The sequence below is a fragment of the Symphodus melops genome, assembly GCF_947650265.1.
Source record: "Symphodus melops genome assembly, chromosome: 7".
NCBI classification, from domain to species: Eukaryota; Metazoa; Chordata; class Actinopteri; order Labriformes; family Labridae; genus Symphodus; species Symphodus melops.
Window position 1 is genome coordinate 29,274,259 of NC_136697.1, and position 12,665 is coordinate 29,286,923.

Consider the following 12,665-nt stretch of genomic DNA (forward strand, 5'->3'; position numbering starts at 1 on the left):
ACCTCGCCCTGTCCACCATGACGTCCAACATCTTCAGGCTGCTCAAACTGCCTGTTCACGGGTAACAACACGGCCATGTTGTTTACCTGTTGTTTACCTGTTGTTTACCTGATGTTTACCTGTTGTTTGTCTGATGTTTACCTGTTGTTTACCTGTTGTTTACCTGTTGTTTACCTGATGTTTACCTGTTGTTTGTCTGATGTTTACCTGTTGTTTACCTGATGTTTACCTGTTGTTTACCTGATGTTTACCTGATGTTTGTCTGTTGTTTGTCTGATGTTTACCTGTTGTTTGTCTGATGTTTACCTGTTGTTTACCTGATGTTTACCTGTTGTTTACCTGATGTTTACCTGATGTTTACCTGATGTTTACCTGTTGTTTGTCTGATGTTTACCTGTTGTTTGTCTGATGTTTACCTGTTGTTTGTCTGATGTTTACCTGTTGTTTACCTGATGTTTGTCTGATGTTTACCTGATGTTTACCTGATGTTTACCTGATGTTTGTCTGTTGTTTGTCTGATGTTTGTCTGATGTTTACCTGATGTTTACCTGTTGTTTGTCTGATGTTTACCTGTTGTTTGTCTGATGTTTACCTGATGTTTACCTGATGTTTACCTGTTGTTTACCTGATGTTTGTCTGTTGTTTACCTGATGTTTACCTGTTGTTTACCTGTTGTTTGTCTGATGTTTACCTGATGTTTACCTGTTGTTTGTCTGATGTTTACCTGTTGTTTGTCTGATGTTTACCTGATGTTTACCTGTTGTTTGTCTGATGTTTACCTGTTGTTTGTCTGATGTTTACCTGATGTTTACCTGTTGTTTACCTGATGTTTGTCTGATGTTTACCTGATGTTTACCTGTTGTTTGTCTGATGTTTACCTGTTGTTTACCTGATGTTTACCTGTTGTTTGTCTGATGTTTACCTGTTGTTTACCTGATGTTTACCTGTTGTTTGTCTGATGTTTACCTGATGTTTACCTGATGTTTACCTGTTGTTTGTCTGATGTTTACCTGATGTTTGTCTGATGTTTACCTGATGTTTACCTGTTGTTTGTCTGATGTTTACCTGATGTTTACCTGTTGTTTGTCTGTTGTTTACCTGTTGTTTACCTGATGTTTACCTGATGTTTACCTGTTGTTTGTCTGATGTTTACCTGATGTTTACCTGTTGTTTGTCTGATGTTTACCTGTTGTTTACCTGATGTTTGTCTGATGTTTGTATGATGTTTGTCTGATGTTTGTCTGATGTTTACCTGTTGTTTACCTGTTGTTTACCTGATGTTTGTCTGATGTTTGTATGATGTTTGTCTGATGTTTGTCTGATGTTTGTCTGTTGTTTGTCTGATGTTTACCTGTTGTTTACCTGATGTTTGTCTGATGTTTGTATGATGTTTGTCTGATGTTTGTCTGATGTTTACCTGTTGTTTACCTGTTGTTTACCTGATGTTTGTCTGATGTTTGTATGATGTTTGTCTGATGTTTACCTGATGTTTGTCTGATATTTACCTGATGTTTACCTGATGTTTGTCTGATGTTTACCTGATGTTTACCTGTTGTTTACCTGATGTTTACCTGTTGTTTGTCTGATGTTTACCTGATGTTTACCTGATGTTTACCTGATGTTTACCTGTTGTTTGTCTGATGTTTACCTGATGTTTACCTGATGTTTACCTGTTGTTTACCTGATGTTTACCTGATGTTTGTCTGATATTTACCTGATGTTTACCTGATGTTTACCTGATGTTTACCTGATGTTTGTCTGATGTTTGTCTGATGTTTGTCTGATATTTACCTGATGTTTACCTGATGTTTACCTGTTGTTTACCTGATGTTTGTCTGATGTTTGTCTGATGTTTACCTGATGTTTGTCTGATGTTTACCTGATGTTTGTCTGATGTTTGTCTGATGTTTACCTGATGTTTGTCTGATGTTTACCTGTTGTTTACCTGATGTTTACCTGTTGTTTGTCTGATGTTTACCTGTTGTTTACCTGATGTTTACCTGATGTTTGTCTGATATTTACCTGATGTTTACCTGATGTTTACCTGTTGTTTACCTGATGTTTACCTGATGTTTGTCTGATATTTACCTGATGTTTACCTGATGTTTACCTGATGTTTACCTGTTGTTTACCTGATGTTTGTCTGATGTTTGTATGATGTTTACCTGATGTTTACCTGATGTTTGTCTGATGTTTACCTGTTGTTTGTCTGTTGTTTACCTGTTGTTTACCTGTTGTTTGTCTGATGTTTACCTGATGTTTACCTGATGTTTGTCTGATGTTTGTCTGATGTTTACCTGTTGTTTACCTGATGTTTGTCTGATGTTTACCTGATGTTTACCTGATGTTTGTCTGATGTTTACCTGATGTTTACCTGATGTTTGTCTGATGTTTACCTGATGTTTGTCTGATGTTTGTCTGATGTTTACCTGATGTTTACCTGATGTTCAAGTGTTCGTGCAATGGGGACGGCGGCGGTGGACATGTGTCAGGTGGCGACAGGTGGAGCTGATGCTTATTATCACATTGGGATGCATTGTTGGGACATTGCTGCCTCTGCCATCATTGTCCAGGAGGCTGGAGGTGTTGTCATGGATACAGACGGTTGGTATCTGACCTGTGATGTCATGTATTACCTGAGGTTAACTGTTGAGGGGCGTGTCTATCATAAATGTGTGGGTGTGTCTCCTCAGGCTCAGACTTTGACATCATGTCCAGGAGAGTCATCGCTGCCAGCTCTCCAGCTGTGGCCAATGGCATCGCTCATGTCATCCAGGCGTTTCCATGTCGACGTGACGATGAGGACCCCTGCAGGTGTGTCTGCGGAGCCACAGGTGCGAATGGCGTATAGGTCATCCAACAGGAAGTACGATGGAGGATTTTGTGCCAAATGTTTAGCTTCTGATAAAGATGAAGTACAATAAAAATGATAAAAGCAGCAAATTGTCGTCTGATGTTATTTATTCAAATGTTACAAAGCTAGCATGATTTTGAAAGTAGCATTCCCTCAGTGCTCGGTCTGCACACTCCCCTCTGTGCTCCCTCTAAAGCCACGCCCCCTCCCCCCAGGCTCCCTCTAAAGCCACGCCCCCTCTGTACGCCCTTTAAAGCCACGCCCCTCATCTCTCTGTGCTCCCTCTAAAGCCACGCCCCTCCCCCCTCTAAAGCCACGCCCCTCTATGCTCCCTCAAAAGCCACGCCCTCCCCCTCTGTGCTTCCTCTAAAGCCACGCCCCCTCTCTGCGCCATTTAAAGCCACGCCCTAGCCCCCTCTGTGCTCCCTCTAAAGCCACGCCCTCCCCCCTCTGTGCCTCTTCTAAAGCCACGCCCCCTCACTTATGCGCCATTCTTCCAAAAGCTGACCTCAGCTCAGTGGTGTTTACCTGTACCTGGTCTCCCTCTCACAACTGGTCCAGATCCCCCTCTGTCAATCACATCACTCCTGTCCTTCAGCAGCTTCATCGACTCCTGGTTACATTTTGCATCAACTTCAAAATTCTGCTCCTGACCTTTAAGGCCGTCCAGAACCTCGGCCCACTGTACCTCTCTGAACTCCTGCACATCAACACACCCACCCGCACTCTCAGGTTTTCTTCTTCCCTTCTTGCTTGTCCACCATGGGGTCCAGAGCCTTCGGTCTGCCCCCACCTCTGGAACTCCCCCCTACCTGACATACGTAACATCAACTCTCTCCATTTTTAAACTTCATCTCAAAACATCATCTTTATAAACTCTCATGTTCAGACTGATCATTCCCCTCCAGTCTCATAAATCTACTACATCCTGTAAATCTGTCTTTTTAATGTTTATTTTATCGATGTAATTGTTACTGTGCTGTTTTTATCGTAGGCTTTCCAAGGTGACCTTGAGAGTTTTGAAGGGCAGCTGTCAGTAAAATGTATAATTATTACTCTGGGACACTAGGTGGCGGTATGTGCTGGTACGGTAGGATAGCAGTTCTCCAAAAGACACGAAGAAGACGACGAACCGACAGAAGAAAACCCGGAAGTGAGCAGGGCTGCAGGTTGTCGTCAGGTGAGATGAATATAGTTGTTTACGTTGTTGTTGTTTACTTCACACCTGTGCTCAGCGTGTGTTTGAGTCCTTGTTCACTTTGTAGACAGGCGGAAGTCCTTTCGTGTTTACGTCACAGATTCCTCTGTAAAAAATCCCCCTCAAACCAAAGAAGAAGAGTCACTTTTACTCTACGTCACTCAAGAACGCAGAAATGACTAAAGCTGCTTTCCGGTTGTCTTATTATCACTGAGTGTCCTCCGAGTGTCCTCCAAGCTGTCCTACACCTGCGTCTTAGCCCCGCCCACCAGAGATGCACGGAGGAAACGAAGCCGAGGAGCGATGACCGAGGAGACACGAGAACTGACTTCACGGAAGTCTTTTCACTGACAGACACGCCCCCTTCTCGTATATCACTCAGTGATTGGACGCTGCGCAGGATCAGACTTCAGTTTAATAGGGGAGAAAAGAGGGAGATTAAAAAGAGGCTAAACGGAGCGTGGGACATTTAAACAGATGATGAACATCAGTGAGTTTGTAAAGAGTCGCTCTGTGATGAGCTGCCATTAAAAAGAGTCTGATGAAGAGGAGTCCGTTTTAGTAATAATAATAGTAATAATACAGTGTGTGTGTTTGATTAGAAATAATACAGTGTGTGTGTTTGATTAGAAATAATACAGTGTGTGTGTTTGATTAGAAATAATACAGTGTGTGTGTTTGATTAGAAATAATACAGTGTGTGTGTGTTTGATTAGTAATAATACAGTGTGTGTTTGATTAGAAATAATACAGTGTGTGTGTTTGATTAGAAATAATACAGTGTGTGTGTGTTTGATTAGAAATAATACAGTGTGTGTGTGTGTGTTTGATTAGAAATAATACAGTGTGTGTGTTTGATTAGAAATAATACAGTGTGTGTGTGTTTGATTAGAAATAATACAGTGTGTGTGTTTGATTAGAAATAATACAGTGTGTGTGTTTGATTAGTAATAATACAGTGTGTGTGTTTGATTAGAAATAATACAGTGTGTGTGTTTGATTAGTAATAATACAGTGTGTGTGTTTGATTAGAAATAATACAGTGTGTGTGTTTGATTAGTAATAATACAGTGTGTGTGTTTGATTAGAAATAATACAGTGTGTGTGTTTGATTAGAAATAATACAGTGTGTGTGTTTGATTAGAAATAATACAGTGTGTGTGTTTGATTAGAAATAATACAGTGTGTGTGTGTTTGATTAGTAATAATACAGTGTGTGTGTGATTAGAAATAATACAGTGTGTGTGTGTGTGTGATTAGAAATAATACAGTGTGTGTGTGTGTTTGATTAGTAATAATACAGTGTGTTTGATTAGTAATAATACAGTGTGTGTGTGTGTGTGTGTGTGTGTGTGTGTGTGTGGACATAAACAGCTGTTCGGCTGATTGACAGCTGAACGTGATCAGCTGATGTGGCGTCATGTGACGCTGTCGAGGAAACGACGTCTCAGGTGTCTTAAAGCTGATTTCCTCTGTCCTCTCTCCTCGGCTTCGTTTCCTCCGTGCATCTCTGGTGGGCGGGGCTTAGACACAGGAGGAGGAGACAACTCGGAGGACACTCGGTGTAAATAAGGGAACTGAGATCCAGCCAGTGAAGAGAGATTTCAGTTCAAGCTGAGCAATCGTAAAACCGCAATGCATGATGGTATTTATTAGTAAGTAATTAGTGGACCATATAAGGCATGACGACGCCCACTCAGCCCAGGATTCACAGCAGCCAATCACGGCTCAGCACTCTCTTCTAATGCCGTCTTCTGCCCATATAAGGAGCTCCAACATGGCTGACCTCTGGCAGAATGCCATGGACCACGCTGTGGCTGCAGCGCGTCGCGCCGGAGAGGTCAGTATGAACACCGATCAGGTGTATTGATCAGGTGTATTGGTGTATTGATCAGGTGTATTGGTGTATTGATCAGGTGTATTGTTGTATTGATCAGTGTGTTGGTGTATTGATCAGGTTTATTGGTGTATTGAACAGGTGTATTGGTGTATTGATCAGGTGTATTTTGTGTATTGAACAGGTGTATTGGTGTATTGATCAGTGTGTTGGTGTATTGATCAGGTGTATTGGTGTATTGATCAGTGTATTGGTGTATTGATCAGGTGTATTGGTGTATTGATCAGGTGTATTGGTGTATTGATCAGTGTGTTGGTGTATTGATCAGGTGTGTTGGTGTATTGATCAGGTTTGTTGGTGTATTGATCAGTGTGTTGGTGTATTGATCAGGTTTATTGGTGTATTGAACAGGTGTATTGGTGTATTGATCAGGTGTATTTTGTGTATTGAACAGGTGTATTGGTGTATTGATCAGTGTGTTGGTGTATTGATCAGGTGTATTGGTGTATTGATCAGTGTATTGGTGTATTGATCAGGTGTATTGGTGTATTGATCAGGTGTATTGGTGTATTGATCAGTGTGTTGGTGTATTGATCAGGTGTGTTGGTGTATTGATCAGGTTTGTTGGTGTATTGATCAGTGTGTTGGTGTATTGATCAGGTGTATTGGTGTATTGAACAGGTGTATTGGTGTATTGAACAGGTGTATTGGTGTATTGAACAGGTGTATTGGTGTTTTGATCAGTGTGTTGGTGTATTGATCAGGTGTATTGGTGTATTGATCAGGTGTATTGGTGTATTGATCAGTGTGTTGGTTTATTGATCAGGTGTATTGGTGTATTGATCAGGTGTATTGGTGTATTGATCAGTGTGTTGGTGTATTGATCAGGTGTATTGGTGTATTGATCAGTGTATTGGTGTATTGATCAGGTGTATTGGTGTATTGATCAGGTGTATTGGTGTATTGATCAGTGTGTTGGTGTATTGATCAGGTGTGTTGGTGTATTGATCAGGTTTGTTGGTGTATTGATCAGTGTGTTGGTGTATTGATCAGGTTTATTGGTGTATTGAACAGGTGTATTGGTGTATTGATCAGGTGTATTTTGTGTATTGAACAGGTGTATTGGTGTATTGATCAGTGTGTTGGTGTATTGATCAGGTGTATTGGTGTATTGATCAGTGTATTGGTGTATTGATCAGGTGTATTGGTGTATTGATCAGGTGTATTGGTGTATTGATCAGTGTGTTGGTGTATTGATCAGGTGTGTTGGTGTATTGATCAGGTTTGTTGGTGTATTGATCAGTGTGTTGGTGTATTGATCAGGTGTATTGGTGTATTGAACAGGTGTATTGGTGTATTGAACAGGTGTATTGGTGTATTGAACAGGTGTATTGGTGTTTTGATCAGTGTGTTGGTGTATTGATCAGGTGTATTGGTGTATTGATCAGGTGTATTGGTGTATTGATCAGTGTGTTGGTTTATTGATCAGGTGTATTGGTGTATTGATCAGGTGTATTGGTGTATTGATCAGTGTGTTGGTGTATTGATCAGGTTTATTGGTGTATTGAACAGGTGTATTGGTGTATTGATCAGGTGTATTTTGTGTATTGAACAGGTGTATTGGTGTATTGATCAGTGTGTTGGTGTATTGATCAGGTGTATTGGTGTATTGATCAGTGTATTGGTGTATTGATCAGGTGTATTGGTGTATTGATCAGGTGTATTGGTGTATTGATCAGTGTGTTGGTGTATTGATCAGGTGTGTTGGTGTATTGATCAGGTTTGTTGGTGTATTGATCAGTGTGTTGGTGTATTGATCAGGTTTATTGGTGTATTGAACAGGTGTATTGGTGTATTGATCAGGTGTATTTTGTGTATTGAACAGGTGTATTGGTGTATTGATCAGTGTGTTGGTGTATTGATCAGGTGTATTGGTGTATTGATCAGTGTATTGGTGTATTGATCAGGTGTATTGGTGTATTGATCAGGTGTATTGGTGTATTGATCAGTGTGTTGGTGTATTGATCAGGTGTGTTGGTGTATTGATCAGGTTTGTTGGTGTATTGATCAGTGTGTTGGTGTATTGATCAGGTGTATTGGTGTATTGAACAGGTGTATTGGTGTATTGAACAGGTGTATTGGTGTATTGAACAGGTGTATTGGTGTTTTGATCAGTGTGTTGGTGTATTGATCAGGTGTATTGGTGTATTGATCAGGTGTATTGGTGTATTGATCAGTGTGTTGGTTTATTGATCAGGTGTATTGGTGTATTGATCAGGTGTATTGGTGTATTGATCTGGTGTATTGGTGTATTAATCCGTGTGTTGGTGTATTGATCAGGTGTATTGGTGTATTGATCAGTGTGTTGGTTTATTGATCAGGTGTGTTGGTGTATTGATCAGGTGTATTGGTGTATTGATCAGGTGTGTTGGTGTATTGATCAGGTGTATTGGTGTATTGATCTGGTGTATTGGTGTATTAATCCGTGTGTTGGTGTATTGATCAGGTGTATTGGTGTATTGATCAGTGTGTTGGTTTATTGATCAGGTGTGTTGGTGTATTGATCAGGTGTATTGGTGTATTGATCAGGTGTGTTGGTGTATTGATCAGGTGTATTGGTGTATTGATCAGTGTGTTGGTTTATTGATCAGGTGTATTGGTGTATTGATCAGGTGTATTGGTGTATTGATCTGGTGTATTGGTGTATTAATCCGTGTGTTGGTGTATTGATCAGGTGTATTGGTGTATTGATCAGTGTGTTGGTTTATTGATCAGGTGTGTTGGTGTATTGATCAGGTGTATTGGTGTATTGATCAGGTGTGTTGGTGTATTGATCAGGTGTGTTGGTGTATTGATCAGGTGTGTTGGTGTATTGATCAGGTGTGTTTGTGTATTGATCAGGTGTGTTGGTGTATTAATCAGGTGTGTTTGTGTATTGATCAGGTGTATTGGTGTATTGATCAGGTGTATTGGTCTATTGATCTGGTGTATTGGTGTATTAATCCGTGTGTTGGTGTATTGATCAGGTGTATTGGTGTATTGATCAGTGTGTTGGTTTATTGATCAGGTGTGTTGGTGTATTGATCAGGTGTATTGGTGTATTGATCAGGTGTATTGGTGTATTGATCAGGTGTGTTGGTGTATTGATCAGGTGGTGCGTGAGGCTCTGAAGAGCGACAGAAAGGTGACGACAAAAAGCTCGTCAGTTGATTTGGTGACACAAACTGATCAGAAGGTGGAAAAACTAATCATCCAATCAGTGAAGGAGAAATACCCCGAACACAGGTAAGGATCTGTTACACACAGGTAATACACACACACACACAGGTAATGGATACATGGGTAACACACACACACACACAGGTAACACACACAAGTAACACAGATACACAGGTAACACATTCACTAGTAACACAAGTTATTTTTTTTCTTAAAAGACTCAAAAGAAATCAGTAAATTATTTTCAGTAGTTTTTGATTGAAGCAGTAAATGTAAGTGTGAGTCTGTGTGTGTGTGTGTGTGTGTGTGTGTGTGTGTGTGTGTCTATATATGTCTTTTTGTGCATGTGTCTGTGTTTCAGGTTCATAGGGGAGGAGTCTGTGGCTGCAGGTGAGCTTTGTGTTCTGACTGATGTGCCCACCTGGATCATTGATCCAATCGATGGGACGACCAACTTTGTTCACGCGTGAGTTAGTTTGATGACATCATCACTGGTGTTTTTAACTTCCTCATTAATAACCAGCTGATTCAAAATAATCAGGTCTTCACGATGTTACGATCCAAAAGTGGTTTATTTAAAGGTTACACAAATATGACGACAGAAATGATGAATAATAAAATCATATTTAATGTCTCTGACAGGTTTCCTTTTGTTGCTGTTTCTATCGGATTCTCTGTCAACAAACAGGTCAGTTTAACAAACCTACATACTGTACTACACTGTTTCATGGTGTAATGTACTGTACTACACTGTTTCATGGTGTAATGTACTGTACTACACCGTTTCATGGTGTAATGTACTGTACCACACTGTTTCATGGTGTAATGTACTGTACTACACTGTTTCATGGTGTAATGTACTGTACTACACTGTTTCATGGTGTGGAGTAATGTGCTGTACTACACTGTTTCATGGTGTGGAGTAATGTGCTGTACTACACTGTTTCATGGTGTAGAGTAATGTGCTGTACTACACTGTTTTATGGTGTAATGTACTGTACTACACTGTTTCATGGTGTAATGTACTGTACTACACTGTTTCATGGTGTAGAGTAATGTGCTGTACTACACTGTTTCATGGTGTAGAGTAATGTACTGTACTACACTGTTTCATGGTGTAGAGTAATGTACTGTACTACACTGTTTCATGGTGTAGAGTAATGTGCTGTACTACACTGTTACATGGTGTAATGTAATGTACTGTACTACACTGTTTCATGGTGTAGAGTAATGTACTGTACTACACTGTTTCATGGTGTAATGTACAGTACTACACTGTTTCATGGTGTAGAGTAATGTACTGTACTACACTGTTTCATGGTGTAGAGTAATGTACTGTACTACACTGTTTCATGGTGTAGAGTAATGTACTGTACTACACTGTTTCATGGTGTAGAGTAATGTACTGTACTACACTGTTACATGGTGTAGAGTAATGTACTGTACTACACTGTTTCATGGTGTAGAGTAATGTACTGTACTACACTGTTTCATGGTGTAGAGTAATGTACTGTACTACACTGTTACATGGTGTAGAGTAATGTGCTGTACTACACTGTTTCATGGTGTAGAGTAATGTACTGTACTACACTGTTTCATGGTGTAGAGTAATGTACTGTACTACACTGTTTCATGGTGTAGAGTAATGTACTGTACTACACTGTTTCATGGTGTAGAGTAATGTACAGTACTACACTGTTTCATGGTGTAGAGTAATGTACTGTACTACACTGTTTCATGGTGTAGAGTAATGTACTGTACTACACTGTTTCATGGTGTAGAGTAATGTACTGTACTACACTGTTACATGGTGTAGAGTAATGTACTGTACTACACTGTTTCATGGTGTAATGTACTGTACTACACTGTTTCATGGTGTAGAGTAATGTACTGTACTACACTGTTTCATGGTGTAATGTACTGTACTACACTGTTTCATGGTGTAGAGTAATGTACTGTACTACACTGTTTCATGGTGTAGAGTAATGTACTGTACTACACTGTTTCATGGTGTAATGTACTGTACTACACTGTTTCATGGTGTAGAGTAATGTACAGTACTACACTGTTTCATGGTGTAGAGTAATATATTGTACTACACTGTTTCATGGTGTAGAGTAATGTACTGTACTACACTGTTTCATGGTGTAATGTACTGTACTACACTGTTTCATGGTGTAGAGTAATGTACAGTACTACACTGTTTCATGGTGTAGAGTAATATATTGTACTACACTGTTTCATGGTGTAGAGTAATATATTGTACTACACTGTTTCATGGTGTACAGTAATATATTGTACTACACCGTTTCATGGTGTAATGTACTGTACTACACTGTTACATGGTGTAATGTACTGTACTACACTGTTACATGGTGTAATGTACTGTACTACACTGTTTCATGGTGTACAGTAATATATTGTACTACACTGTTTCATGGTGTAGAGTAATGTGATGTACTACACTGTTTCATGGTGTAGAGTAATGTACAGTACTACACTGTTTCATGGTGTAGAGTAATATATTGTACTACACTGTTTCATGGTGTAGAGTAATATATTGTACTACACTGTTTCATGGTGTACAGTAATATATTGTACTTGTCAGGTGGAGTTCGGTGTGGTCTACAGCTGTCTCGAGGATAAGATGTATACAGCGAGGAGGGGGAGGGGAGCTTTTTGTAACGGAGATCCACTGCAGGTTTCTGATCAGAAAGGTGAATAATAGTTTATTTTTCCATACAACGTCAGCACATTGAGTAAGTAACATCATGTTTCTGTTAGTGTGTCCCTTTAAATAGCAGATGATAGAACATGTTATTCCTTCTCTCTGTCAGACATCAAACAATCGATCATCGCCACTGAGTTTGGATCAAGCAGAGACCCGGAAACCATTGAGAGAATCTTCTCCAGCATGAGGAATGTTGTCAGCATCCCTGTACACGGGTAATATTACAGGACTAGTTCATGGAGTGCAGTACTTCTGATCTCTGAGCCCTCACTGTTCTTCTAACGTGTCTTCAGCGTGCGTGGAGCAGGCACGGCAGCCATCAACATGTGTCTGGTGGCGTCGGGTTGTGTGGAAGCATATTATGAGATCGGGATCCACGTGTGGGACATTGCTGCAGGCTCACTGATCGTTTCAGAGGCAGGAGGGGTCCTGATGGACGTGGAGGGTAAAGTCGCTCAGATGGCTACTGATTATTCAATAAGAGATGTAAACACACATAAGGGCTGTAAATAGAAAGTGTGCTCTGTGTTCAGGAGGGGACATGGATCTGATGTCCAGGAGAATCGTTGCCGCTAACAACAGAAGTGTTGCTGAGAGGATCGTCAAAGAGATCGACTCCTTCAGTCCTGAGAGGGACGACGCTCCGCTTAGGCAATAAACACCTGCAATGCATTGTGGGATACACAACATATTTAAAGTTTAGTTTGTAATAAAGTTTGTCACAAAGCAAAGCTGCAGTTTGGTCTGATTTTACATCTGCCCAACATCAGGTGTTACATTAACCTTTAGTTTTTGGTGTTTATAAGTGACACAGAAACATCAGCAG

At 40.2% G+C, this 12,665-nt stretch overlaps 2 protein-coding genes across 3 annotated transcripts in view; both read left to right on the top strand.

The window, feature by feature from the left end:
• Positions 1 to 2,943, top strand: part of LOC306826435 (inositol monophosphatase 1-like) — a 60,583-nt gene extending 57,640 nt beyond the window's left edge. The window contains exons 7-9 of the mRNA XM_079347766.1: positions 1 to 61; positions 2,453 to 2,604; positions 2,694 to 2,943. The exon at positions 1 to 61 is cut by the window's left edge and continues 48 nt beyond it. Of these exons, the coding sequence (XP_079203892.1) occupies positions 1 to 61; positions 2,453 to 2,604; positions 2,694 to 2,851 (371 nt within the window). The 3' untranslated portion in view covers positions 2,852 to 2,943. The remainder of the gene's footprint in view (positions 62 to 2,452; positions 2,605 to 2,693) is intronic.
• Positions 2,944 to 3,916: 973 nt separating this feature from the next.
• LOC306827127 (inositol monophosphatase 1-like) lies at positions 3,917 to 12,570 on the top strand. 2 transcript variants are annotated; one of them, XM_079348795.1, is made up of 9 exons: positions 3,951 to 4,034; positions 5,820 to 5,892; positions 9,041 to 9,174; positions 9,470 to 9,574; positions 9,751 to 9,796; positions 11,717 to 11,825; positions 11,946 to 12,054; positions 12,133 to 12,284; positions 12,373 to 12,570. In XM_079348795.1, the coding sequence occupies exons 2-9, from the start codon at positions 5,830 to 5,832 to the stop codon at positions 12,495 to 12,497; spliced, it is 843 nt and encodes a 280-aa protein (XP_079204921.1). In that variant the 5' UTR covers positions 3,951 to 4,034; positions 5,820 to 5,829; the 3' UTR covers positions 12,498 to 12,570. The 2 variants fall into 2 exon arrangements, with proteins under 2 accessions (XP_079204920.1, XP_079204921.1); XM_079348794.1 differs by lacking the exon at positions 9,041 to 9,174 and having other exon boundaries at positions 3,917 to 4,034.
• The last annotated feature ends 95 nt before the right edge of the window (positions 12,571 to 12,665 follow it).

Bases quoted from the DNA above. Each gene is read 5' to 3' on its own strand.
- LOC306827127 (XM_079348795.1), top strand. From the start codon at position 5,830: ATGGCTGACCTCTGGCAGAATGCCATGGACCACGCTGTGGCTGCAGCG. The intron at 9,575-9,750 runs GTGAGTTAGTTT...TGTCTCTGACAG, and splicing joins ACGACCAACTTTGTTCACGC to GTTTCCTTTTGTTGCTGTTT. The intron at 12,055-12,132 runs GTAATATTACAG...ACGTGTCTTCAG, and splicing joins GTCAGCATCCCTGTACACGG to CGTGCGTGGAGCAGGCACGG.